This window comes from Mus musculus, chromosome 12 (genome assembly GCF_000001635.26).
Source record: "Mus musculus strain C57BL/6J chromosome 12, GRCm38.p6 C57BL/6J".
Taxonomy (NCBI): domain Eukaryota; kingdom Metazoa; phylum Chordata; class Mammalia; order Rodentia; family Muridae; genus Mus; species Mus musculus.
In genome coordinates, this window is record NC_000078.6 from 98716069 (window position 1) to 98741796 (window position 25728).

Sequence of the window (25728 nt, forward strand, 5' to 3'; positions counted from 1 at the left end):
AAGTTACACCTATTGCAATAAAATGACCTAGGTAGGTTACTAAGTCAGAGGCTGAAGCTTTGAACCAGAGCCAGATGTGGAGGCTCATGCTTGTGACTGCAGTACCTGGAAGGCTAAGGCAACAGGCTCCTACAGGTTCAAGGCCAGGGCTACCTACATACTAAGATTCTGATCACACACACACACACACACAGAAAAAGAGAGACAGAGACAGAGAATTAACATTTAGTCTGCACTGTTATATAACAGAACTATTAGGGTAAATCAATAACAGCCCTGGCCTGGTCACCCTGAACAGGTATGACAGCACACAGCAGGTGAAATGGCTGCCCCTAGCCACTGATAATATTTATCTTAAAATCAATTCACGGATCAAGGCCATTGGAAAACTACTGCTCTGTTCTCCGAGACCCTAGAGCAACAGTGTCAAACAGGACCTTGTGTAGTGCTAGACATGTTCCATATCTGTACTGCAAAAAACAGCAGCCCCAGTTACAGGTGGCAACTGAGTGCCTGATGTCCCTAGAACCACCGAGAAACTGCATTTTTCAATGTCTCCATTTCAATGCTCTCAAATGATACAGCTACTGTTATACTAAATGGTTAGCACTATAGCATAAGTCAAATTTAAAAATAGTATCCAGTGCCAGGCAGTGGTGGCACACACCTTTAATCCCAGCACTCGGGAGGCAGAGGCAGAGGCAGGTGGATTTCTGAGTTGGAGGCCAGCCTGGTCTACAAAGTGAGTTCCAGGAAAGCCAGGGCTACACAGAAAAACCCTGTCTTGAAAAACCAAAAAAAAAAAAAAAAAAAGTATCCAGGTTATTTTATTTGGCATGAAGTCCTTATTAAATAAGCTTTATGCCAGGCATGGTGCTGAATGCCTATGCTCTCAGTACTTGGAGGCTGAGGCAGGAAGCCTGCAGAGGGCTCAGAGCTGTCTTGGCTGTGCTGAAGGCCACCTGGTGGGATACACAGTGAAGTCTGCCTCAAATAATTAAAAAATAAGCTCATTCATAAATTAATTAATTAAAGCTGGGCATGGTAGCTTTGGCCTGTGATCTCAGCACTCAGAAGGCAGAAGCAGAAGGATTGAGCATGGGGCTATAAAGTGAGACCCGGTCTCAAAAGGAACGTTTTGTTTTGTTGGTTTTTCGAGACAGGGTTTCTCTGTATAGCCCTGGTTGTCCTGGAACTCACACTGTAGACCAGGCTGGCCTCGAACTCAGAAATCCACCTGCCTCTGCCTCCCAAGTGCTGGGATTGAAGGCGACTGCTGCCACCACCTGGCCCCAAAAAGAACTTTTAATGAGCTGGAAAGAAGGCTATGCATTTAAGAGTAGTTACTGCTCTTGCAGAGGACCAGTACCCACCTGGTAGCTCACAAGCCCCTAAATTCCAATTTTAGGGGAATCCCATGTCCTCTTTTGACCTGAGAGTACCAGGCAAGTGCATGGTACTCTTACATGCGTGCAGGCAAAATACTCATACACATAAAATAAAGTTAGCCTAACAATTTAAGAATGTTTGGTTTCCCTGGATGTTCCCAAGGTTTATCTTATCATTTTTACAAAGGAAATACTATCTTCTGAATGCAAGTCTATCACATATACCAGCGGAAAGTTCCTACTGTCCCATTCGTTCTACAAACTACCCTACTGTAGGAATTCACTAAGTTTGGTTGCATGAATTGTCTCTTCTTCCTGTCACTCAAGACACTGCATACAAATAGTACAGTTTGATCATGTAGATCCAGTTGTAGGCCAAGAACCATGGAGATACTGTGCAGCCTCCAAAGCCAGTGCCTCTCCAAGTCCTGTCCACAGGCCACCCCTACCGGAATTACTTAGAATGTTTTGTGGGCCCTTAAAAAAAACTAAGTTCCTAGGTAAATCTTATGCCGTTAAAAGTTTTAAAGCACTGCCGCATCCCACACTGTCCCTCCGACATTATATAGGCAGTTGTGCACACAACCTATAATTTAAGTACCCAGGAGATGTCTGTAAGCCCAGCACTGCTGTAGCGGAAGTAAAAGGATCACAGACTGGTGGCAAGTCTGAGCTCCTGAGTGAGTTCCAGGCCAGCCTGGGCTACATAGGAAGAGCCCCCCAGCCCCAGCCCCCAGCCCCCTCCTATGCTTGAAAAGCTGCATGGATATCACTTTTCCTGTTTTGAATCCATGAACTTTAAATAAGTCAAAAGTCCAGAACCATTGCTGTTTTCTGTAACCCACATACATCATTTACGAGAAAGCAACTACCGTCCTGCCTTCCACAATTTACAGAACAGAAAAACCTGGCTTAACAGATAGGACCTGATGCTTCTAGTCCAAGGTTCTAGGTTTGGTTTCCAGCGGGCAGACGAGAGCTGGGAACCGGAAGCAATCAGTCTGATCTGTTTCCGTGAGTAATGTAAGTCACAACTCCAGCACAGGAGATGGGTGGGAAACGACATGAATGCACGAGGCTAGAAGAAGAACATTATATTTGTCTTTAATATTTTTAATTAAATGTATTTAATTTTTCACGTAACGTATCATGGTCATGCCCCTCCCTATTTATGAGGGACGATTCAGTTTTGCCAACTCTGCCAAGTGCCAACAAAAAACAATTATTGGTTCCTTCCTCCAAAAATCTTTTCTACTTATAATTTCAAGAATTTGGGTGAAAGACATGCACAATACTTCCTAAAGCATGTATGACTGTCTTCTATCCTTAGACCCACGTTTGGAGTGCACATGCACCATGCTTTATCTATTAGATTAATTTAGATAATCTATTATCTAAATTATTACACTACTTTTAGGCATTTATTCTATATTTACATTTAGTTTTGTTTGAGAAAGGGTCCCACTGTGCAACTCAAGATGACCTCAGACTTACTCTGTAGCCCAGGTTGCCTTGAACTCACAGTACTCCCACCTCTACTTTCTAAGTCAAACATTTTTTTCTATGTCAATATTAAGCCCAGGGTAGACAAGCTATAGGACTGCAAATTGTTTGGGTCATGAAAGTTTATTTGCTCTTTGGACTGGAGAGATGGTCATTGGTTAAGGACTGACTGGCTGCTCTTCTAGATGACCCAGCTTTAATTCCCAGCACCGACATGGCAGTCACAACCCTCTGTAACTCCGGTCTGATTCTCCAGAGGGGGAATCTGACACCCTCTTAGGGCCTCTGCATGGCACAGTACACAGACATAAATGAAGACAAAACACCTATATACATAAAGTAAAACTTTTGTTTTTTTTTTTGGTTTTTCGAGACACGGTTTCTCTGTGTAGTCCTGGCTGTCCTGGAGCTCACTCTGTAGACCAGGCTGGCCTCGAACTCAGAAATCCATCTGCCTCTGCCTCCCAAGTTCCCAAATGCTGGGATTGTAAAACTTATTTTAAAAAATTAGGTATATCATCTCTTAGCCAGGCATGGTGGCACTCACAGGAGGCAAAGGCAGGCTGACCTCTTGAGTTCAAGTCAAGCCTTTTCTACATTGTAAATGCCCAAAGACCCTGACTCAAAACAACCTCCTAAGCCCCCAAAACAGCATACTATCTCTTATAATTAAAATTAGAGAATCTTAAATTCATTCTGTATATATTACTTTTCCCTTTAAATGCAGCTGGACTTGGCTACTTCAAACACAAAAATCCAAATAGCCGAACACAGTGGCCATACACCTACAATTCCAGCACTCAGGAAGCAATAAGATATTGGTTCAAGACCAGCTTGGGCTACATAAGGAACTTCAGGTTAACTTGGGCACAGTGAGAACCTGTCTCAAAATAACAAAAACAACAGCAAAAGGAGAGGTAGGGAAATGTATAAATAGTTCCAGAGATTAGCAATGATATTTAGGAAAGTGATAAGCCATACTCATTATTCCACAGAGTTCATTACCCAGAGACACAAGAATGACTTGCTGTCTAGCAAGCTTTACGAGACTCTAATTAGCTACATTTTCTTCATCTGTGACTACAAGCAGATTTTTCCCAAAGCCAAATACTCATTCTTTTGGTACCTACCCTTATTTATGGGTTTTCAGAAAGCTTTGTCTGCCCATAGCATAGGAACTAACTGTATTTCCTATGAGGAGCTCTGCCTCAGGGCCATCAAGGAGCAGGCCCACCTCTGAATTCACACTCCAGGACCTGGGTCAACCAGCTCTAGACCAAGTGACACCTCACCAACTTCCTCTCAGGGGAAGTAAAGAGGAGAGGGAGTGAAGGAGGGCTCTGCCTTCCTCAGAAGAGCAGGAAGAATGACAACAAACATGTGACTTGCCAACTGTCCTTCATCTTCATCGGTGGCTCTCTGCTCACGTTGTCTCCCACATTCCTGGTGCCCACCTCCGAGAACTTTCTGGATAAGAGCCTTCCTTGATAGGAAACTCTTTCAGGTGCCTACTCTTCCTGTCTGTGCTCACAAGTGAGCACCCGTGGAAAACCATCCTGCCAGAAATCGCCCAAACACTCAATTCTCTAGAATCCTTATGTTAATTTACAGTGATCATTAACTAGATTTTTAGAAAGCTTTTACAGGGTCAGATAGTTTACATTATTTTTTTCTTTTCTAGTTTACCCCCACCCCCCGCAAAAGTCACAATAACCTTCAAAAATATGTTATGGCTTCTTTCATTGCTGTTTAAAAATTATCCCTGCCACTCTCCTAAATTTGTAGCTAGCTGCCTGCTGTGTAACTAGAGTCAAAACAAAGTTAAATAGGGCTTGGCTTCTTTCCAGACAATATGGTTGCCTTGCCCTAAGTGAACAGACGCCAGCTGCTCCAGGCAGGTCCAAACCCTAACAGACTGCAAACCTCTTCCTAATTCCCAGGTCCGCTCCTGTCTAATTATTTTAAGACTCCTTTTGATTGTACTCTATTTTTAAAGTAGACCAGAGAGATACACAAATTAGCTGGAGGGTTTTTAAAGCCACCATTGCATTATATTTAATAAAAGTTAATCCCATGCAAAATTGCAAATATAATTTTATCCCAGTGCCTTTCTTAGACCTGCTGAAGTTAGAAGGCTTTCATCAGGACAGAGATGAGAGGAGACAACCCAAGATAAAGTCTACCCAGAGCGGAGATCATCTAACAAAGGTGGTTAACAAGCTCTAAGCTAATTCAAACCCCGAGCTGACCTCCACACTGAGTCTGCCATAAATAATAAAGTATGGAGCCTCTTCCTTCAGCAGATGGCAGTGGTCACATTGCCTCAACACAGCGTGTCCCTCCCCTTTCTGTTCAGCTTTCCTTCATTTTCTTCTCTCTTTAACCAAATCACATATTCTTTATTTTATAGGCAATAGGACAATATACAATGTCAAAACATTAGCACAAATAAATGAAGAATGGGAAGTAACAAATCTAATTATACTAGATTATCACACTGAAGTCCAAGTAATTAAAATTCTGTGAGCATCCAAGTTCCTTCTACTGTAGCTTTAACGTTTAAGCATAGTGGGAAATAGCATGTAACACTTAAGCAGTGCGGGGAAAACCACTTATTACAAGACGTCCAGGGAACGAACAGGACTGCTGCCTACTTGGATAAACCACTCTCATTTTTCCCACTTACAATCCCAATCAGACACCATGAAGCATGTGATTCCTGTAAACAGAATAATTTTAGTACTAGATTCTTGGAATGAGAATGTAACTCCATGGTAAAGACCTTGCCTAGCAAGGTCTATCCTGGCACTAAAAAAGAGAGAGAAAAAAAGACATTTTATTGGGTTGGCAGTGTAGTTCATTGGTAAACTGTCCTAGCACACAACAGGCTACGGGTTTGAGTCCTGGCACCACCCAATTAACTATTAAAACAAAACAAGTCTACCGATATTTCTTAGCTGTCCTGAATTTATTTATGCCTTCAGCTCACATTGACTGTCATGCCCTAGGTATCAAGAGCATCCTGGGTGCTAGCATCTAGCAATGAACCAGAGAACACAGGTCTTGTTCTCTCAGGGCTGTGCCCTGTGTCCTGGGAATCTTAATAAACAGCACTATAGACTACACTGGTCAAGGTGCACTCTAAAAGAGCATGAGATTTTAAGACTAAAATACCAACATGTTTCTAAAGAGGGAGATAGGATTAAGTAGAAAAAAAATAATATGCATAAACATTTTATTCCCCAAAGATGATAGAGATAACCAAGATAATCACACGAAGTTTCACTACAAAGGCAAATTAATTCTTCGTGCTCCTGTGCAAAAAAAAGTCATTTGGGTTATGAGGGCAAGCAGGAGCCTCCCATTCTTTGACCATTAACCAGTTCATTCTACCATAGGGCCACTCTGTATCTCATCCCAATAAATGGGCCACAGATTCTTTTTTTTAATCTAAACCTTATAAATTTGAGACCCTTTGGGCCTGTTTATCAGCTTAACTCCGATACGTATGTGTTCTTCAAGGTTCAATTTTGTATTTTATGTGCATGGGTGTTTGCCAGTGTGTACATATGTGTACTACATGCATGCCTGATGTCAAGGAAGCCAGAAGAGGGCACTAGATGTCCTGGAAGGCTCCCCTGGAACTGTAGTTACAGAGGTTGGGAACTGCCACTGAGGTGCTAAGAACCAAACACGAGTCCTCTGAAGTGTGGCAAGCATTCTTAACCACGGTGCCATCTCTGACGCCCACAGATAACATGCCTTACTACCACACATGCTGCAAGTGACACACAATGCCCATCTGTTATAGCAGTACTTGGGAGGTACAGGCAAGAGGGGCAGGAACTCAAGGCTATTTTCTGCTACACAATAAGTTCAAGGCTGGCTACCTAAGACCCTGCCTCAGAAACCAACCAAACAGGGCTAGCAAGATGACTCAGGGGGTCAGGGCACTTGCTGCCAAGACCAACAAAGTTCAGTTGCTGATATCAAGACAGAGGGAGAGAACCAACTCCCACAAGCTGTCTGCCCTCTGCGTGCAAGCTACAACGTGCACATATCCCACAAACGAGTACACACACAAAGTAAATAATGTAAACAAAGCCGGGCGTGGTGGCGCACGCCTTTAATCCCAGCACTTGGGAGGCAGAGGCAGGCGGATTTCTGAGTTCGAGGCCAGCCTGGTCTACAGAGTGAGTTCCAGGACAGCCAGGGCTACACAGAGAAACCCTGTCTCGAAAAACCAAAATCCAAAAAAAAAGAAAAAAAGGAATAATGTAAACAAAAGTGATCCTTTTTTCTTTCTGCTATCACACCACCCAAACATAAATTCCCTTCAAAAGATGTGCCAGTCATTAAGGACACAGACAAGCCAAGTATGTAACCATTTCAATCCTATCTGTGGATACAAAGTCTGTGGAAAAGAGAATTAAAGTTATTTTCTACATGATATACATCAAACCTGGCAAGAAGAGAGAGGTTGGTGGTACATTGTTCACAAGCAGTGTGCATACAAACCGTCATCTGTTCTGACCCAATCGCCCTTAGTATATCACTACAATTAATACATTCACAAGAGGAGAAGAAACTGGAAAAGACAAAAGCAAGCTAACTCAGCACAGTGAGTGTTCGTGGGCAAGAGTCTTGGGAACCCTGCTCATCTTTGACCACTGGGTTCCAGTCAGCATATGCAAAGCTCCAAACACGGCTTTGTTCCCACCCAGTGTCCCCTACAAAACTACCTTTCAGGAATGCAACCCAGAATCCATCCAGTGCCCAAACTCCAGCTTGTTGCCTCTAATGGCAGTTGGATTTAGTGGTACAAAGTCCAAGTTGTTGAAAATGCACATAACATCGACTAGTCAAGTAGGAGCCTGATCAATCTAAATAGCATGTAAATGAGGTCGAACATTTTGACTTGTGTTAGCACCTAGAAGGTTAAGGCAGGAGGTGACAAGTTCAAGGACAACCTGTCCTGCAAAGAAAGACCCTGCTCAGAAAGGAGGGAGAAACAGACAAGAGAGCAAAGACAAAAAGAAAAGAAAATGAAGAGAGCCTCTGCCACCCAGTATATTACTTGAATATTTTCTTAGCCTGTTCATTATTCAAAATAACTACTCTGACCACCTAAATTATACTATAATAAACACTATAATAAACACCTTCTAGGGAATCTTACTTGGTAATAAAGAGAAACCCAAGCAAGTCCTTGATCATTTATAATTTACATACTAATTGTTCTTTAGGACATCGGACACCATTTCTGCTGTTGAAATTAGCATTGCCAGCATAAACATCAATAGCCTCTGGATATTTTACTTGATCATTAAAAGATAAGTGAAGATTACGTATGGCACAAAATCCCAGCATTCCCAAGCCTGAGGCAGAAGGATCTGGAGTTCTAGGCTAGCCTGGCCCTACACAGTTAACTTCTATCTCAAAACAAACACTGGGCCTTGGAGATGGCTCAACAGATAAAGAGTTGCCAAGTCTGATAACCTTCCAGGTTCAATGCCCAGGAACCAAATGGTAGAAGAAGAGAATTAACATGCATGCACACTCGCACAGAAACGGACGTTTAAAAAAGATGTTTAAGCCGGGCGTGGTGGCACACGCCTTTAATCCCAGCATTTGGGAGGCAGAGGCAGGCAGATTTCTGAGTTCGAGGCCAGCCTGGTCTACAAAGTGAGTAGTGCAGCCAGGACTATATAGAGAAACCCTGTCTCGAAACCCTCCCCCCCCCAAAAAAAAAGGTTTAAACAAGCAAAAGGGCTGAGGGTTGGTAATTTTAGCCTTTAGTAGGCGAAGTGCCCAGAATTGGAGGCTAGCCTTGGTGAGTTCTAGGCCAGCCTGGGCTACAGAATAAGATCCTATCTGAAAACTCCAAAAATTCAATAACAAATGCAGGAAGCAGCTCAGAGCTACAGTACTGGACTGCATGGACTAGTATGGTCAAAGGCATGTGTCTAACCCACAACACCAAGGCGACAGGAGAGAAAAGTTACACAAAGGCAATCTCATCAACAGTTCTGAGGACACAGGAAGAAAGTATCTGCTAACCCATCACACTGTAAGAAAACAATGAGTCCTTGTCATTAGAAGAGAAAATAGCACTCAGACGTTGGGTGCACATCTGACAAGGATGGAGTAATAGACTCACTCAGTCAACAGCCCAGGAATTCAATTAATGTGTAAACGACCTGTGAGTCACCAGTTCAGACACTGAAGACCTGTCACTCATTGTCCAGATGGACGGACAGACGCACAGGTGATGCCTGGGAGGGAAGGTGATCTACAATCCTTAAGTGAGGAACTCTCGCTCACAACCTCCCCCTCCTCCCCCTCCCTGTCTCTCTCTTTCTCCTCCCACCACCCTGCCTCTCCCTCCCTCCCTCTCTCCCTCCCTCCATCATCCAGGAGCAAGTTTACCTTAGCAGCAAGTTGCCCTATCAAGGAACTGAAGCTGACAAAGTACCCCGAGTTGAAGGCTAGCCTGAATTCACTCCAGGCAAACCTAAACCTGGCTACAGAATGAGATCCTGTCTCACAACTCTAATAAACAGGGCTCTGGAGAGATAGCTCAGTGGTTAAGAGTACTAGCTACTCTTCCAGAAGACCTGGGTTCCAGTCCCAGAACCCACATGGTGGCTCACAACTGTGTGTAACTCCTGTCCCAAAGGATCCAGTGCCCTCTCTGGCTCCCGGCTCTGCGCACAAGTGGCACACAGACATGAATGAAACAATCGAAATAAACAAATCTTTAAAACAAATAAACGATAAGTAAATAGGCGGTGGCTGATGGTGATGGTGATGATGACGGTCAGTGACCTTCCTGAACCCTATGGAGGAAAGCCACAGAAGAAAGAGCATTTGTAGGGGAAAGGACACTATACTGGGAGGCAGTTTGTGTCTGAACAGTATAGTGGGCCAGATGGAAAGAGACTATGACTATGGAAACCTAGGTAGGAGAAATGTATTCCTCTGGTCTATAGACTATCATAGTAGGTACAGTCTCCAACATCTCCAACCTGTCTCAAAATGACCACATGAGAATCTGAAGGTTCACAGCACACAGAAATGCCAAATGTTTGAGGCAATGGAAATGCTAAGTGTCTTGACTTGATCTTTCCACAGTTTGTACAGATGTGGAAATACTGTATTCTACTCCACAAATGTGGATCAATTTTAAAGACAAAGGTCAGGAAGCTCGGGCAAAAGGCTTGAGGAGCAAGGGCTAACCTGGGATACACAGTGAGATACACTGCAGGGCCAAGGACAGAGCCGAGTGAGCACCCCGCCCCCACTCACACACCCCAAACCTTGGGAACTCAGCTCACACCTCCCTGGTGTGCAAGCACATGCTCAATGCCACAGAGTGCAGAGACTTCCTCCGGGGCATGCTGCTGGCCGGAGACAGTCACGTCTGTTATTTGAAATCCCAGCACTGAAGCACACACACTTTATATCTTTATATCGTTAGCCCTTTGCTTTTAGATCTTCCAGACAGTGTCTCAAGGACCTAGGCCACTAGGTAGTCCAAGATGCACTTGAACTTCTGATCTTGCCTCCACCTCTAGAGGCCTGGGCTTACAGGTGTGAGCCACCATGGTCAGTTTTATACCTTGCTAGGGACTGACCCTGGGGGTCTTGTGTATGTCAGACGAACACTCTTTCAGTTCAGGTATACATAATAGCCTTTACATTTATTAAACATTAAACTAAAGTTGCATAACACTCTTATCATTTAAGTAAATAAGTTTCCTAATCTGATAATAACTTGTATGAGTCTGTATTATGTATTTCAGAATGCATACACATACCCATGCTGATACATATGACTCTCTTATTTACTTGCCTAGTTCTTCGTTATCAAGACCATGAGAAAAGTGACAGAATGGGCTGGCAAAGTAGCTTGTAAAGTTTGCCCACCAATTCTGATGGTCTTAACTTGATCCCCAGAATCCAAGTAGTGGAGGGAATTGTCCCCCCAACTTCCACACATGCACACTCACATCCATACACACTAAATCAAAATGTAATTTAAATATTATTGAAACTAAAAGAAATATAAAAGCCCTTTGACCCTTGGAGTTTGGAAAACTCCTCAGATGAAGAGGAAAGTCTAAAATGACAGAAGGTCCCACAGCTCAGGGGACCTTCCAGAAGGTCAGCAAAATACTTGTCCTCTTTTTATATATATCTCAATCTTCTCTATTACACAAAGGTGTACCTGAATTCAGTCTGTGACTACTCAGCCCAAAGCATTTGTATGTGAAATACTTTTTCTTTATCATGTTTTGGTTATTTTTAGAGTCCAAATGAAAGCTGGCAGGAAAAGAGAAAGGCACACGAAATTCCCACGTCTTCTCAGATTCCAGTGGCGATAAGGTCAATGGATATCTGGGACACCCTGACAGGCTGACTTAAGATGGCACACTCCCAAGCCAGGAACACTTCCTAGCACGGTGGGGAAGCTGACTCTGCCAGACACAGCAATGTCCCTCGAAGCCAGCAGAACTAGAATGCTCCTAACTTTCCAGAAGAACCCCTCAGAGTGAAAGTGAAATAAACTAAACGTGACATATAGCTCTTCTGGGGGTGATCCATGCTCCCGTAAGTAACCTTTCACCTGCACTTTATAAGCGAGTCCAATAAATAAATTCACTGGGATCACCAATGAATAAGTAATAGGAGCTAGAGAGATGGTTCAGAGGGTTAGAGTTGGATTCCTAGCACCCGAATGATGGCTCACAACCATCATTAACTCCATTGCCAGGGAACCCCACATCCTCTTCTGATTTCTATAGGTACCAGACACACATATGGTACACATATATACATGTAGCAAAACATGCATAAGCATAAAATAAAATTAACCTAAAAGATCTTTTTTAATAAATAACTAAATGGTAAGCCGGATACAGTGGTCCATTCATACGCTCCCAGCTACTTCAGAGGCCAAGGCAGGAAGACAGCAAGTGTGAGAGAGGCCTGAACAACATAGAAAGAGTCTGAAAAAGAACAGAGCAAATGTGCAAAACAGAAATAGGGCAGAAGCCGGGCGTAGTGGCGCACGCCTTTAATCCCAGCACTCGGGAGGCAGAGGCAGGCGGATTTCTGAGTTCGAGGCCAGCCTGGTCTACAAAGTGAGCTCCAGGACAGCCAGGGCTATACAGAGAAACCCTGTCTCGAAAAACCAAAACAAAACAAAAAACCAAAACAGAAATAGGGCAGAGAAGAAGAGTAAAGAGAGATGGAAAGAGAAAGAAAAGGAGAGGCAAAGAAAAAGAAAAGAAAGGAAAGAAAAGGGAAGAAGGGAGAAAGGGAGGAAGAGAGTTTTTATAACTATGTACAAAGCTTTGGAAATGTTCCCCACTCTCCAGGAAGTCAAATCTCGGTGCAGAGCATGAATGAACTGCAATCGTATTTATCATTCTAAGTGTAAAAATCATCTTGAGGCGTAAAGTAAATGGATATTTATTCAGGAAATACATTCAATAACATGTCAGGTACCATTCTAGACACCAGAAATACATCAGAAAACAGCAGTCCTGTGCAAATGGAGTTTACGTGTTAAAACCTAAAATGTTGATGTCTGTGATCAAGTGCTATTCTAAACTCACTTCACAGAGAAACCCTGTCTCAAACAAAACAAAACAACAACAACAACAACAAAACAACAACTCACTTCTTGAACATCTAAAATAAACCACAACCTTGTAAACAAACCCCCAAAGCCAGGAAGTAAAGCTGTGAGAGGTAAGATTTTGTTTGCAGTACCCATCTTCAAACGCATGCTTTGAAGATGCTTCTGGTGGCCGCTGAGCATTTAACTCACTGTCAGAAGAGCAGTCTTGCACACAGGCCTGCATACACGGACCAATCAAAGGATTTTCCCTAAAGCACCTACAGACAGGATCACACGCTCTAGTGCACACACATGTATGCATGCAACACACACACACACATACACGCATGTATGCATGCAACACACACATGTATGCATGCAACACACACACGCACACACACGCACACACGCACACACACACACACACACGCACACACACGCCCCACACAGGCACCACAAACAAAGATGAAAGGTGAAAGGTGAGGTGGCTTGAGTAGTACCACATACCTGGAATCCCAGCCACTAAGGAGGCTGAGGCAGGAGGTTTCAGGTTCTTGGCCAACCTGGTCTACACTGTGAGACCAAAACAACAATGATAACGAGTCTAATGAGGACTACCACATTGAGAGTGTCCTAACACGGAGTGCCCCGCTCAACATCACACTTTAATAATAAACTCTCAAACCACCACCATTGTTTTCCTCAATGTGAAAAGCCTACAGATTTGGGACTAGTAATTTAATACTTAGCATGAGTCAAGAACATGTATCTAATCGGACCAGCCTGCAGACTGCCTCTGGAACTTTACTGCTTAAACAGCCTCTCGAGAGCACACTGGTTCTCAGAAAGGGACTTTCTCCACTCAAAGGGACTTTTCCCCCCTGCCTGGGGGGAGGGTATGGGAGACTTTTGGGATAGCATTGGAAATGTAAATGAGGAAAATACCTAATTAAAAAAAAAAAAAAAAGAATCTGCCTGGGAGGCAGTGGGACTCCCCCTATGAAAACAAAAACCTACCATTTTCTAGGCAATACCTCTTGCAGTAGGCTCTGCCTCCCAAGTGGCTTCCTTTGGGACTGGAGGATCACAATCTGGCTTGTTTGTTTGTTTGTTTGTTTGTTTGAGACAGGGTTTCTCTGTGCAGCCCTGGCTGTCCTGGAACTCACTCTGTAGACCAGGCTGGCCTTGAACTCAGAAATCCACCTGCCTCTGCCTCCTAAGTGATGGGATTAAAGGCGTGCACCACCACTGGTTGGCCACAGCCTGGCTCTTAAGAGCACAAAAACACAGGGCTGTTGGTAGTTCCATGCCTCGTACGCTACTGCCCTGCCCTGGTTTACATATCACTCTGAGTGAACTGGAATCCTTACTTGTTTTGGGTAATGATTGTTATGGTTTGTTATAACTATTGGCTGTTGTTTGATTTCTTGAAACAGGGCTGGCCTCAAACTTAAATTTGAGATCCTAGGTTCTGCCAGCACCTTACTAAGACAGATGCAGATACTCACAGCCATAGGACCGACCCCAGTGGAAGAGTTATAGGAGGGACTAAAGGAGCTGAAGGAGATGGCAACCCCATAGGAAGAACAACAATATCAACTAACTGGACACGCCAGAGCTCTCAGAGACTAAACCACCAACCAAAGAGTATACATGAGTCGGTCCATGGCTCCCACTAAATATGTAGCAGAGGATGACCTTATCTGGCATTAATGGGAGGGGAGGCCCTTGGTCCTGTAGAGGGTCAATGCCCCAGTGTAAGGGAATGCTAGGTCAGGTTGGAGTGGGTGAGTGGGTGGGGATCACTCTCAGAGAAACAGGGGGGATAGGGATGGGATAGGGGTTTTGGGAAGAGAAAACTGGGGGATAACATTTGAAATATAAATAAATAAAATAATTAATAAAAAAAAATTTGAGGTCCTTCTGCCCCAGCCTCCTGAGTAAAATACTAATAACAGATGCTAAAGTCCCTGGCTCTAGCATTATATGCCATTACTGTGAAGTCCTTATCTTTGTATTATGGAAGCAAAATGGTATTTAAGTAAGCAAAAGGAGTAATTTCTTCGTGCAGCTTACAATTGATAGCAGCCAAACTCTTCACCCAAACCTACAACAGTAATTCTAGGTTTGCTTCATGGGAGGCTAGTGAGAGACACCAGCACACTGACAGTCCTTGCTGGAATCACACGCATGCTGAATGTACACAATCTAGGAACAGGTGCTGCCCCACTCAGATCATTTCTGAACAGTCGTTTGGAAAGGTTAGGCCTGGTGATCGAGCCATCTGTTTCCACGCTACAGAGCGGACCTGCTGGGGCTTCCCAAGCTAAGGTTTGCTAAACTTTCTAACCGTGACTGCAGCTGAATGCTGAAGTTGTGGATGGTCTTTCTAAGTACCAGGCATTCCCCTAAGAATTATGCCTGCTCTCTCGGTCGGTCGGGGCACTCTGCTCTTCTCTTAAAAACTGGCCTCGGAGACCAATCACGGTGGCAGATTGCTGTAATCCCGCAGAGGCCAGGCAGGAGAAGCAATTCAGTCAGTTCCAGGCCAGCCTGAGCTACACGAGATTGTCTTTCCAAAACAATAATAATTCAGGAGGAGGAAGAGGAGGAGGAAGAGGACGAGGAAGAGGAGGAGGAGGAGACTTGGGCTGAGGGCTTACCCATACAGCTGAGCTTCTAACAGAAGATGGCAATTTCCCTGGGTTGCTGACGATTTCTTAAAGATTTACTTATTTTATGTGTACAAGACTTTTGCCTGCAGAGAGCATGTTTATACACTATGTCCATGCCTAGTGTCCACAGAGGCCGTACAGGCAGTTGTGAGCCACCATGTGGGTGCCAGGAATTGAACCCAGCTCCTCTGCAGGAGTAGTCAGTTCTCTGAACCACCGAGCCAGATCTGAGTTTCTTGACTAACAGAAAAAAAAAACAGTGCTGGCAAGCTCAATTCTTCCTGAATTTATAGAGCACACTTTACGCTCTGCTTACAAAAATAAAGACAACACAGTCCTTAAGGAGTTGATTCTCTGCAGCTTTAGGGTGGACATGATGTAACTGGATAAAATTGGGGGGGGGGGTAGCAAAATGGGGCGCTAGGGAACGGCAGTAAGTGAAGGCAATACAAAGACAGCTGAATAAATGCACATCAGGAGGACAATCATGGAGGCCCACTTTCCCAGCTTGGTTTTCGCTTTGCTTTGGTTTTTACTCCAATCCACTCAGTCTCTTCCAAGGCTCTCTCCTCCTCTCTTCAACACAGAGGATGTGCTGCCTCCTCCAATTCTCCCTGGACAGCCTTACCTCCCTCCTGGCTTCAATTCTCCCAGCATCCAGAGATTCCCAAGCCTCTTTCCTTCAGCCTAAATCTCCTGCCTGGCCCTCCAAAAAGCATACCTACCTCCCCATTCAACATCTCTAGTCAGACCAAGTGGTACCAACTTGCACCTCAAACCTAGCATTTACTTCCCAAGCTGAACCCAGCTTTTTCATGTTTCCTCTCTTAATTACAGTCCCCACAATCTACTGACAGCCTAAGTACCAGGCTCAACTCCTGGCTAACTCTTCCCCAGTAGTTGCTTCTTCGATCCTAAATATCCCCAGCTTCCACTCCACTTCTCTCCGCCAGCAAATGCAGCTGCACCTGAACCACTTTTCAGTCATCCTCGAGAGGACTCGCTGAAGCAAAAAGCCGCTTTGGTTTAAAAAGCCTACCTTATCTTTAGACTATCAAGGTAGGTCTAAATCTTTTAAGGACAACGAAATGCCTACTTTACTTTTAAAGGGACAGAGATTTGCAGCCTGATAGGACCTAGCACCGAGGTCACAGATCAGATATCGTTTTGCCTAAGGAGCTTTACCTCCGTGGTCCTCCCTCCCTGCTCCTATTAGAACAAGCAGCAACACCTATGGTCTCACTGCTCTCAGCACTAGGATAAGCTACCAGTGGCTACCTCTGAATGCCTACGGTTCGCAGTTACAGGTTTTCCAACTAAATAATCAACTGATTATTTTTCCCCCTAGAGCGAAGTTTATCTATTCCTGACTTTTTATGAACCACTGTATTTATGTGAGATTCCCAGCTAGGAATATAACGAGTCATTTATAAGACCCAGTTTCTTTTCCTTACCCCTGCTCCAGGGAGCCAAACACGGGAAAGGTCCCACGCTTAGTGCTCTTTCTTTTAACAGGCCTTACAAAAGATTTGAAATTTAGGACTTCCTGGGGATATCCAAGGACTCCACTACCTTCTACTCAATAGACTGCAGCGTATCCCAGGACACGGGTTCCTATGATTACTGTAACAGACGGGTGCTTGTGGTTCTATGTGCACATTAAATCACAACCACTCCAACAATAGGCACCACCATTAGAGTCACGGTGCTGATAGAAAACTGGGCCTCAGGGATCTAAAGTAATTCGCCTCAGGTTATAGAACTGGTTGGTGAGAAAACCAAAATGCAAACTTCAGGCATTTATGACTCTTGGCCTACAGAAAACAGAAAATGTATGTTGTACAGATGAATAAATGCATACATGCATGCATGAAGACTGATAAGATTGACCAGAAATTAGGATTTAATAATAAATGAGAACTTGGAAAATGCAAAATACATGCACATTTGATTCTCCACTGCCTTTATGAGGGACATAGGCTACAAACACGTTCAAAATCGACACTGTAAATTCTTTTTGGAGCACCCCCAGAGGGTACCACTTTTGCTCTGATCTCTTCCTTCCTCTCTGGGAGGAGGGCTTTCAGGTTCATCCTGCAGTCACAGACAGGAAGTGCATGCTTCTGGTGTCAGGTAGACTAGGTAGGATACACAGCCTCCATGAGGTAAGGAGTGAAGAAAAAAAGACCTGCAGCCTCCTTTGCAGCTTACCTCTCTCAGCTCCAGGCGCTGGGCCACAGCTTCTAGGCTCTCCTGGCCAGTGCTCTCCACAGACAGAGTGAACTCCACAAACTCATTATTGAGCAGCTGGATCCGGGCAACCAGGCAGCTCTTGCTGGACACAGTGTAGCGTCGGGTGCGTTTCAATTTCAATCCAAATGGCAGTGGCATCTTCTCCCTTCAACAGAGGAAGGGCCAGGAAGGACCAATCCAGCAGTGATGGCGCCAAGCAAAAGCAACCCTCCCGTCAAAACAAACTCTTAGTCTCTAGTTGTTCACCCAACAGCCGCTGCTGCCATTAAAAAGCAACCGAGTCTCCAAAGACCAGGCGATGGCAGCATCCACGCCAGCGCTGAGGAAAGAGGAAAATAAAAATAGGTGGAACTGAGTATAAAGAATTACGTTTGCCTTTGCTGGAGTAAGAGGGCTCTAACAGGAGCAGGGAGGTGGCAGGAAAGTTTATCACGCGGGCTGGGGGTGGGGCCGAGGGTCGGACCCCACCCCTTATTCTACCTCACCACTAGTGATTGCAGCCCTGGCTTGTGAAGAATTAAATGATAATGCCCAGTACGTCTATAACTAACTACAATACTGGTCATCTTGCTAGTTTGAAGGTATGGTTTTGTTTTTGTTTTTTTCATCGATAACTCTTTTTTAGTTTCTCAATACTCCGGTGTCTTCAGTTCCTGTGTTTGTCATGTGCACAGCAAGAGAACCAGTCCTTCAGGCAAATTAACTCTGAACTCCAAATAATCCCCTCTACCTAACATATGGCCACTGCGAGACTCAACGGAGATGAAGTGCTCAACAAGCGTTTCTATTAGTCCCTCCTGGTTCATTATTAACATCACCACACAGATCTGTGAATAAACAAGTTATAAGCACCCTACTGATGCTAGTTCTCGAACCATACAATAGCAGTTCTAAAAAGCGTGCTCTCAACTCCTCTCCTGAACAGGGACACCTAAGGAAGCTGTGGGCGCTCACCTACAGAAAAGGGCGAGGCCTTAAACACCATCCTGGTTAAAGAGGACAGGTAAAGCTGGGCAAGCCCATGAAGTCAAGGGCAGCGGGGGGCCGCCGTTCACGCTTCTCCGAGTCCCCTCCTCTAGGAGAAAAGCACAAATGGGGTTGCCTGGCCAACAGGGAATGTCAGAAGCCCCGGAACCCTCCGCCTGCGGCCGCGGACGTTTCCGGGCGGACGTGCTCGGAAAGGACCGGCCCCTGTGATCGGAGGAGGGTGGATTTAAAGGGGCCGGCGTTAGCCCTACAGGCAGGGAGAGATTGGGCGCGCATTTTGAGGCCGTATCCACATAACAGCTCCCCCCAAAACACATTATTTTTTTAACCATGCTTATTGATAGTAACTTCTGTGGTGAATGAACAGGGGGCGAGCAACAACTTGGGATGTATGTCAACTAGAAATGTTTTCTCCTTAACAATTTTACAAAGATCTCAGCTATTTCCATTCCTCACACTGCCTCCACTCTCACCTCCGCCCCTTCCTCCGAGGATAAATTGTTTAGTAAGGCTGGATCCTAGCCGATTACCTATTTGGGTGCGAGATTGCGCGATGGGAGAATCCGTCCATAAGCCTCACAGGACAAACCGAACGCAGGCCTCGGCAGAAACAGCTTTCTCGGTTTCACGCTAATAAGGACCTAACTATTTTGTATCTCCCTGGTCTTCTTCATCGCTCCTTTCTGTCCTGCTCACCGTCTGAGACTCAGCCACAGAGGTCATCAGCACCCCAGCCTGTGGAATGGCTGAGCTAGAAAATGAGATTTAGCTATGACCCTAGATTGCCAAACGTAACGTCTTGGGATTCCATTCCACAAATGTGCTCTGCCTCTCTGAGCACAAGGCAGCGCAATGAGCATCTTGAGGAAATCTAAGACGAACCCTAAGCCGTCTCTGTCCTTAAGGAGATTGCAGGCTTCTATAATTATATTCAGAGCTGTATCACTAGTAGGGACATGGTCAAGGTTCCTAAAATTTTTGTTTGTTTGGCTCTTTGGAGCTCTCTAGTGAGAGCTCCCCCTTCTTTCCAGAAAGACAAGTTTTAAAAACTTGGGGTTGAAGAAGGCCAGGGAACAAAAGGGGAACCTACAGCAGTATGTTAGTAACTGCTGACTGCCTTACTTGGGTAAAAGCACTATTCCATAGACGGAATTGGAGGCGGGCGGGTGTGTGTGTGTGCTATAATAAGATAAAGTCTCTGTCTGCAATATTTTTCAATATTCTTTGCTGTTTCCAGAGTATGAACAATGGAGCAAAAATGAAAAAAAAAATCAAGAAAATGAAAATACTTTTAAAAAGTTAAACAAGCTTTTACCTAGGAGATACACTAATTGTGCTTCTCTAAACCTAAACAACAACGAAAGTGTAGTGTGCAAAGTATTATCTCATAAGTTGTAGATTTCAGTCTTCAAATTGTGGCAACTAAAACATTAACGTATATTTTTAAAAGTTTCATGCGTCCAAAGGGAAGACATCTGATTTATATACTGTCAAATGTGCTAGTGTCTCCACTCTAAAGATGGAACTATGCCCTTAACACAGTATACTACACTATATAGCTTAATTATTAAGTTCTGAATAGACAAACTCAAATTTCCAGTTGTCGCTGAGATTTGGAATGTTTTACAGCACTGGGGAGGAGGAAAAACCAATGTTTTCTCTTTTTATTTGGGCAACTGTTATCATTTGATTGTTAAATTTCTATGCATCTTCTCCTAAGAATGTCTGGTTTCTTGATTATTCATATAAAACCTACTGTGGAAAAACTGCTTAGTAACTTAAAATTTTATGTTTGATTAATATATCTTGATGATGCCATAACTTATGTTTCAATATTACAGCCAAGAGGTAGAAACTTAAGATACTCTGGAGAGGGTTGGTATAGGTGCCAACTACTAAATGAAATAGACTATATATAGCCTTTAAAAGAGAAAATCAGGCTAATTTCTCTATAAAATCATCCCATTATAGAATAAGAAAAGATGCATATTTAAATCCTGCTTCACGGGTTTACAGAAGATGCTCTGCACTGTTAGCGAGTCCATTTCTCATTTTTCTTAGCCATACCCCCTTCTAGAGGTTTCTCAAATTTACTTTAACTCTGAGTCTCACCAGAGACTTTAACTCGAGTCACACCTCAAGTCAGTCACCACATGTTCATGGAACTTTGCCACTATTCCTTTAACGTTAAATATTCACTAAAAAAGAGAGCCTAACATTTTTAGAACGCCTATATCTTAGTGCCTTAAATCAATCCTGTTTCTCACAGAACATTTGTGCATATAACCAAATGGCCTACAAACAAAACAACTATTTCCAGTGTGGAACTGTTGTCTTGTCCAAAACTTAAAAAGAAAGAGAAAAGAAAACATGGGTCAGTAACTATTAGACATACTGCAGTGGTTCCTTGGAGCTCATAAAGATTCAGAAGGTTTTTACTAACATTCTTTATAATCATAAGGCTTTCTCGGCCGCGGCGGCTGGGGATAGGACAAGCATGCTCAGAGCAGCCAATCTAAACAGGGTTTACAGAAATCACAAGTCGGAATTTGCAGATCCAAGAATTCTTCCTCCAGGAGTAAAGACGCTTTGCTCCAAAACCGAAACAAGGAGTTGCCAAACAGACTTTCCTTTATGCCCCTTGTTGCCAAAGTTATACGGCAACCTTCATACTCCACATATTCCGAGAGTCACAAATATGCCCAAGATTTCAAACCCCGATCCAGAACTAAGCCTCAACTATCCGCGGAGGAGTCCGGAATAGAAGTTCCAGACTCTTTTTAGAAATGACTAGGAGATCAGAGCGAGCAAGGGAAGACTTCGCTCTTTGTTACGCCCCTGCCCGAGTCCCCCGCGCCTCACCTGCTCCGGCTCCCGCCGGGTCGGGGCCGCGCTCCGGCTCTGCGTCCCGCCTCCCTGGGCTCCGCGCCTTCGCAGCCGCCGCAGCCTCTGCTGCTCGGTCGCCCGCGCCCCAGGCCCGCGCGCCGACCGCACGCCTTGCCCGCACTGGCCGGGCCGCGGCGGCACTCTCTGGGGGAGCTCGGGGGCCGGGGCCGGAGCTGCGGGGCCCGCGTCCCTCCCCTAGGGCCGGGCGCGCGGATCCGGGGAGGCGGCGGCGCGTGACCTCAGAGAGTTGGAATGCGGGCGGCAGGGCGCGGGGGAGGCCGGACAGCTGCGGCCGGCCACCGGGGAGGGGGCGCGCCGCTGCTGTTTTTAACCGTGTGACCAGTTATTTTAAGTTTCCAAATAAAGCAGAGCTTTGAAGAAGAAGAAAAAAGGGAGGTGAAGAGGAGGTTATTTTGAGTCCAGGTAGAAAGGGCTTGGTTGCATTATTAGGTGGTGGTCTGTAAAGAAACTGGGGTTGTTGGAGTACTCTTGAACATTGCTGAAGACAGTTCAAGACTTTCTACACGCCCCCTACCCTACCCGCTTTAAGTGCCTGCTCCTCCCATCAAGCACACACTGCTCCTCTGTAGGAACTCTGAACTTGGAGAGAAGTGGAAAGCTGACCCAAATGGGCAGCAGGCTGGAGGTGCTGCTCCCCAGAATCCACTAGGGAGCAGAGGGATAAGAGTTCTAGAAATAAGGAAGCCCAGGGAAGCCACTCTAGATCTCCCCTTTATGTGTAATAGCTTAGCTTTACCTTGGAGAACCACTGGGAAGGACTACTGCCAAGGAGTAACCATGGAAGTAGCTCAGAGAGAACTGAGAGGAGCTGCCCTCAGCGGGACTCCAGTGCTTATTATTATACTGTATTCTTGCTAAACCACACCGCGAGCACCTGGCTTCATCTCCTCAGAGTTCTTCCTCTTCGCACTACTCCCATGGTTACTCTCCCTCGGGTTTGTCAGTCCTTCCCAGTGTTCGCCCAAGGTGAAGTTCAGCTACTAGACCTCTATGTGTGGTCTAGAGTGCGTCCTTGGCCACTCTAATTACCTTCTCTCCAGCATGCCCACTGTCCCCAACAAAGAGGGGGCAGCGCCACCAGACCCCTTTCCATTTATGTCAACCCTCCACGCCTCTCCGACTCAATTTAGGGCTCTACTTCCAAGATTAAAAAAAAGTTCTAGCCACGCCGTGGCTGCCGCACTTGGCAGGAATATTATAAATTGTTTCGTAGAGGCTTCATTTATACCTCTTAGAATTCCGAGGGCAGTTCTGGGCAGACAGTAGGCACTAAATAAAAACGTGTTAATTGAATCGGGAAGAAAATGAAAGAAATTTAAAAATAGAAAATGATCCTAAAACCCAAGTGGTGCTTTAGACAACCAAGTTGAACTTCTTCACAGTCTACAGATGTCATTTACCAACCATGCACTTAAGCTCTGTTTCCCTCAGTCATGTGAATTTGGCAGAAACATCCCCATGGCAAGGCATGAGGACACATTATTAGGCATAAGTTACTGGTGAATATTTCCTACAAAAGGGGGTGAGGCGATTTATATGGCTTAACCCCAACATTTACAACATGATTGTTAAGTGAAAGTCTTCCCACTCTGCCTGCCAGACACCCAGCTTTTCTGGAGAGAGCTATTTGATTCCTATGTATTCTTAGAGAGATACAGACTATTATGCACATACGTGCACAGTGCACATGTCTACATCTTATTGCCCAGAAAGTGGCACGTCATACACACTTCTACAATTGAAGGCAATTCTAATTAAGTTATACAAATACAATTTAGAAAGAGTGCTAGAGAGATGACTCAGCAGGGAAGGGGAAGGGTTATTCTAGCAGAGGACCTGTGTTCAGTTCCTAGCTCCCATTTTAGGTGGCTCACAAACACAGTAACGCCAGCTCCAACGGGGACCCAACACCTCGAGCATCTGCCTGACCCTGCACTTGTATGCACATACTCTTTCACACGCACACAGACACAGACACACACACACACACACACACACACAAAATTGTAGAAAGAAAGCTCTGACCTAAAATGATAATAGTGACACACACACACACACACACACACACACACACACACACACAATTGTAGAAAGAAAGCTCTGACCTAAAATGATAATAGTGACAGGCTGGGAGGACATGGGTTTGGGTGATCCACTGACAAGGAGTTTTTAAAGATGTGTGTTTGTCTGTGTGTGGGCGGGCAGGTGTGTACACATGAGTACAAATGTCTTTGGAGGCTGGAAAAAGAACACTGGACACCCTAGAGCTGGAGTTGCAGCCAAGTGTGGGTGCTAGGAACCTAACATGTGTCCTTTGCAGAACCCATGCACACTTTTTTTTTTTTTTTTTTTTGGTCTTTCCCAGACAGGGTTTCTCTGTGTAGTCCTGGTTGTCCTGGAACTCACTTTGTAGACCAGGCTGGCCTCGAACTCAGAAATCCACCTGCCTCTGCCTCCCAAGTGCTGGGATTAAAGGCGTGTGCCACCACTGCCCAGCCCGTGCACACTCTTTACCAACCATCCCTCCAGCTCCTCAAACAGTATTTTCTTAGGAGTTAATCTGCTTTGGTATCTTAGTGAAATCCTTCATATTCTACAGTATAAGTTATTGTTCACTACAAGAATCCTGACTTCACCCTATAAAAACAATGCTGCCTAGGAGAGAGGGTGAAGATTAGGACCGACAAATGTGAGGTCTAGGGACTGGAGAGATGGCTTAGTGGTTCAGAGCACTTTGTTGCTCTTACAGAGGACCCTGGTTCAATTCCCGGCACTTACATGTTGGCTCACAATTATTCATAACCATAGTTCCAGGGGGCCTGACAGGTGAAATCACCTTCGCACCTGGGAATTTTCACCTTTGCACTAAGCCCGAGACCTCCACAAGTTTAGGAATGCTGACTTTTGAGGGTCAGTTCTCCTGGACTTCATGGAGCTAATATTACAACAATGGTGTCATTCTCATAGCAAGAGTGACTGATGTAGGAGCTGGAGAGATGGCTCAGTGGTTAAGAGCACTGTCTGCTCTTCCAGAGGTCCTGAGTTCAATTCCCAGCAACTACATGGTGGCTCACAACCATCTATAATTGGATGATGCCCTCTTCTGGTGTGTCTAAAGACAGCTACAGTGAATTCATATACATAAAATAAATGAATCTTTTAAAAAAGGGAAAAAAAAGAGTGACTAATGTAATAGAAATTCCCAATACTTAAGGGTTCTCTTTAAACAATTTTTATCTATTATTATTGGTGGGGGAGGTGCCATGTTGCATGAGTGGAGGTCAGAGGGCAACTGTGGAGTTGGTTTTCTCCTCCCTTTGCTTGAGTTCAGGAGACTGAATTCCAGTATCCAGACTTGCATCACCGGAGACAAACGCTTTTACCCACAGGTTTCCAGCATATAGAGACTCTGACTCAAAGGCAGATGTGCCATTTGATAGCCAGTACTGAAGAAAAACGTCTCTTCATTCTATATGTGTTAGAAGCCAGGTGTTGCGTGGAGAAAGATAAGATGCGTGCCCCTGCCCTCTCAGGGACTCCTCTTGTGAACAATAGGTGAAGATATGATTTTTAGGTAAGTAAGGAAATTCACACAAAGGTATAACACAAATGGATTGATAATGCCTAGTTAATCATTGTGAGAACCCTCTGTTTGAATCCAGAAAGACAAATACAAAGTCACTGAATACTGGAGGACAAGAAAAGCATTCCAGGCTGGGTAAAACCTACCACCTCTAGCCCCCTCCTTCCACACAGACTGGTAACACACACACACACACACACACACACACACACACACACACACGGGGCGGGGCACAAAAGCCAACTGAAATGTAGCCCTTGGGGAGACTGGAGGCACAGGGGCTACCATTGTTAAGGGGACTTCAAGCTCTGTAGAGCTGGGGCTGGCACTCTGGCCCTGCTGACTTCATGACCAATGTTCTTTTTCAGTTCTCGCCTCTATTTGGAAGATAGCCAAGAGCCCTCTTAGCTGGCACTGTAGTTCATTGTGATCTGGCTCTCATACTATCCCTCAGAAGAAAAATATGCCATTTGTCATGGGGAAGTTTATTCTTTTGTGAGACTAATACTTCTAGTCCTTCAAGGATGTGGACTGTGAAAGCTGCATCTCACAGAAAAGCGCCCTGAACAGCCTCCAAGCCCTAAGTGCCATTGGCTTAGTGGGGGCTCTCTATGACTCAGACGTCTCCTCTTCTGAGATCTGAATGTGTTTTAGTTCTCAAATAGCCTGTGCTTCCCTGTTCCATAATTATAAGCTGGTTGTCTAAAAGAGAGCAATGTCTTCAATACCTTTAAATAAATTCCTTGTTATGAATTTTAAAAAAAAGGGGAGGGGGCGCTGGCAAGATGGCTCAGTAGGTAAGAG

At 44.7% G+C, this 25728-nt stretch overlaps 1 protein-coding gene across 3 annotated transcripts in view; it reads right to left on the reverse strand.

Annotated features, from left to right (window-relative positions):
- The window catches only part of Ptpn21 (protein tyrosine phosphatase, non-receptor type 21), a 60873-nt gene extending 39328 nt beyond the window's left edge, over positions 1 to 21545 (reverse strand). The window contains exons 1-2 of one of the 3 annotated variants that reach the window (NM_001146199.1): positions 21297 to 21337; positions 17406 to 17766 (exon numbers count right to left, since the gene is read on the reverse strand). In NM_001146199.1, the coding sequence (NP_001139671.1) occupies positions 17406 to 17585 (180 nt within the window). In that variant the 5' untranslated portion in view covers positions 17586 to 17766; positions 21297 to 21337. Of the gene's footprint in view, positions 1 to 17405; positions 17767 to 18401; positions 18578 to 21296 lie in introns of those variants that run through there. The other 2 variants (NM_011877.2, XM_011244112.3) reach the window with 2 other exon arrangements.
- Positions 21546 to 25728: the final 4183 nt, after the last annotated feature.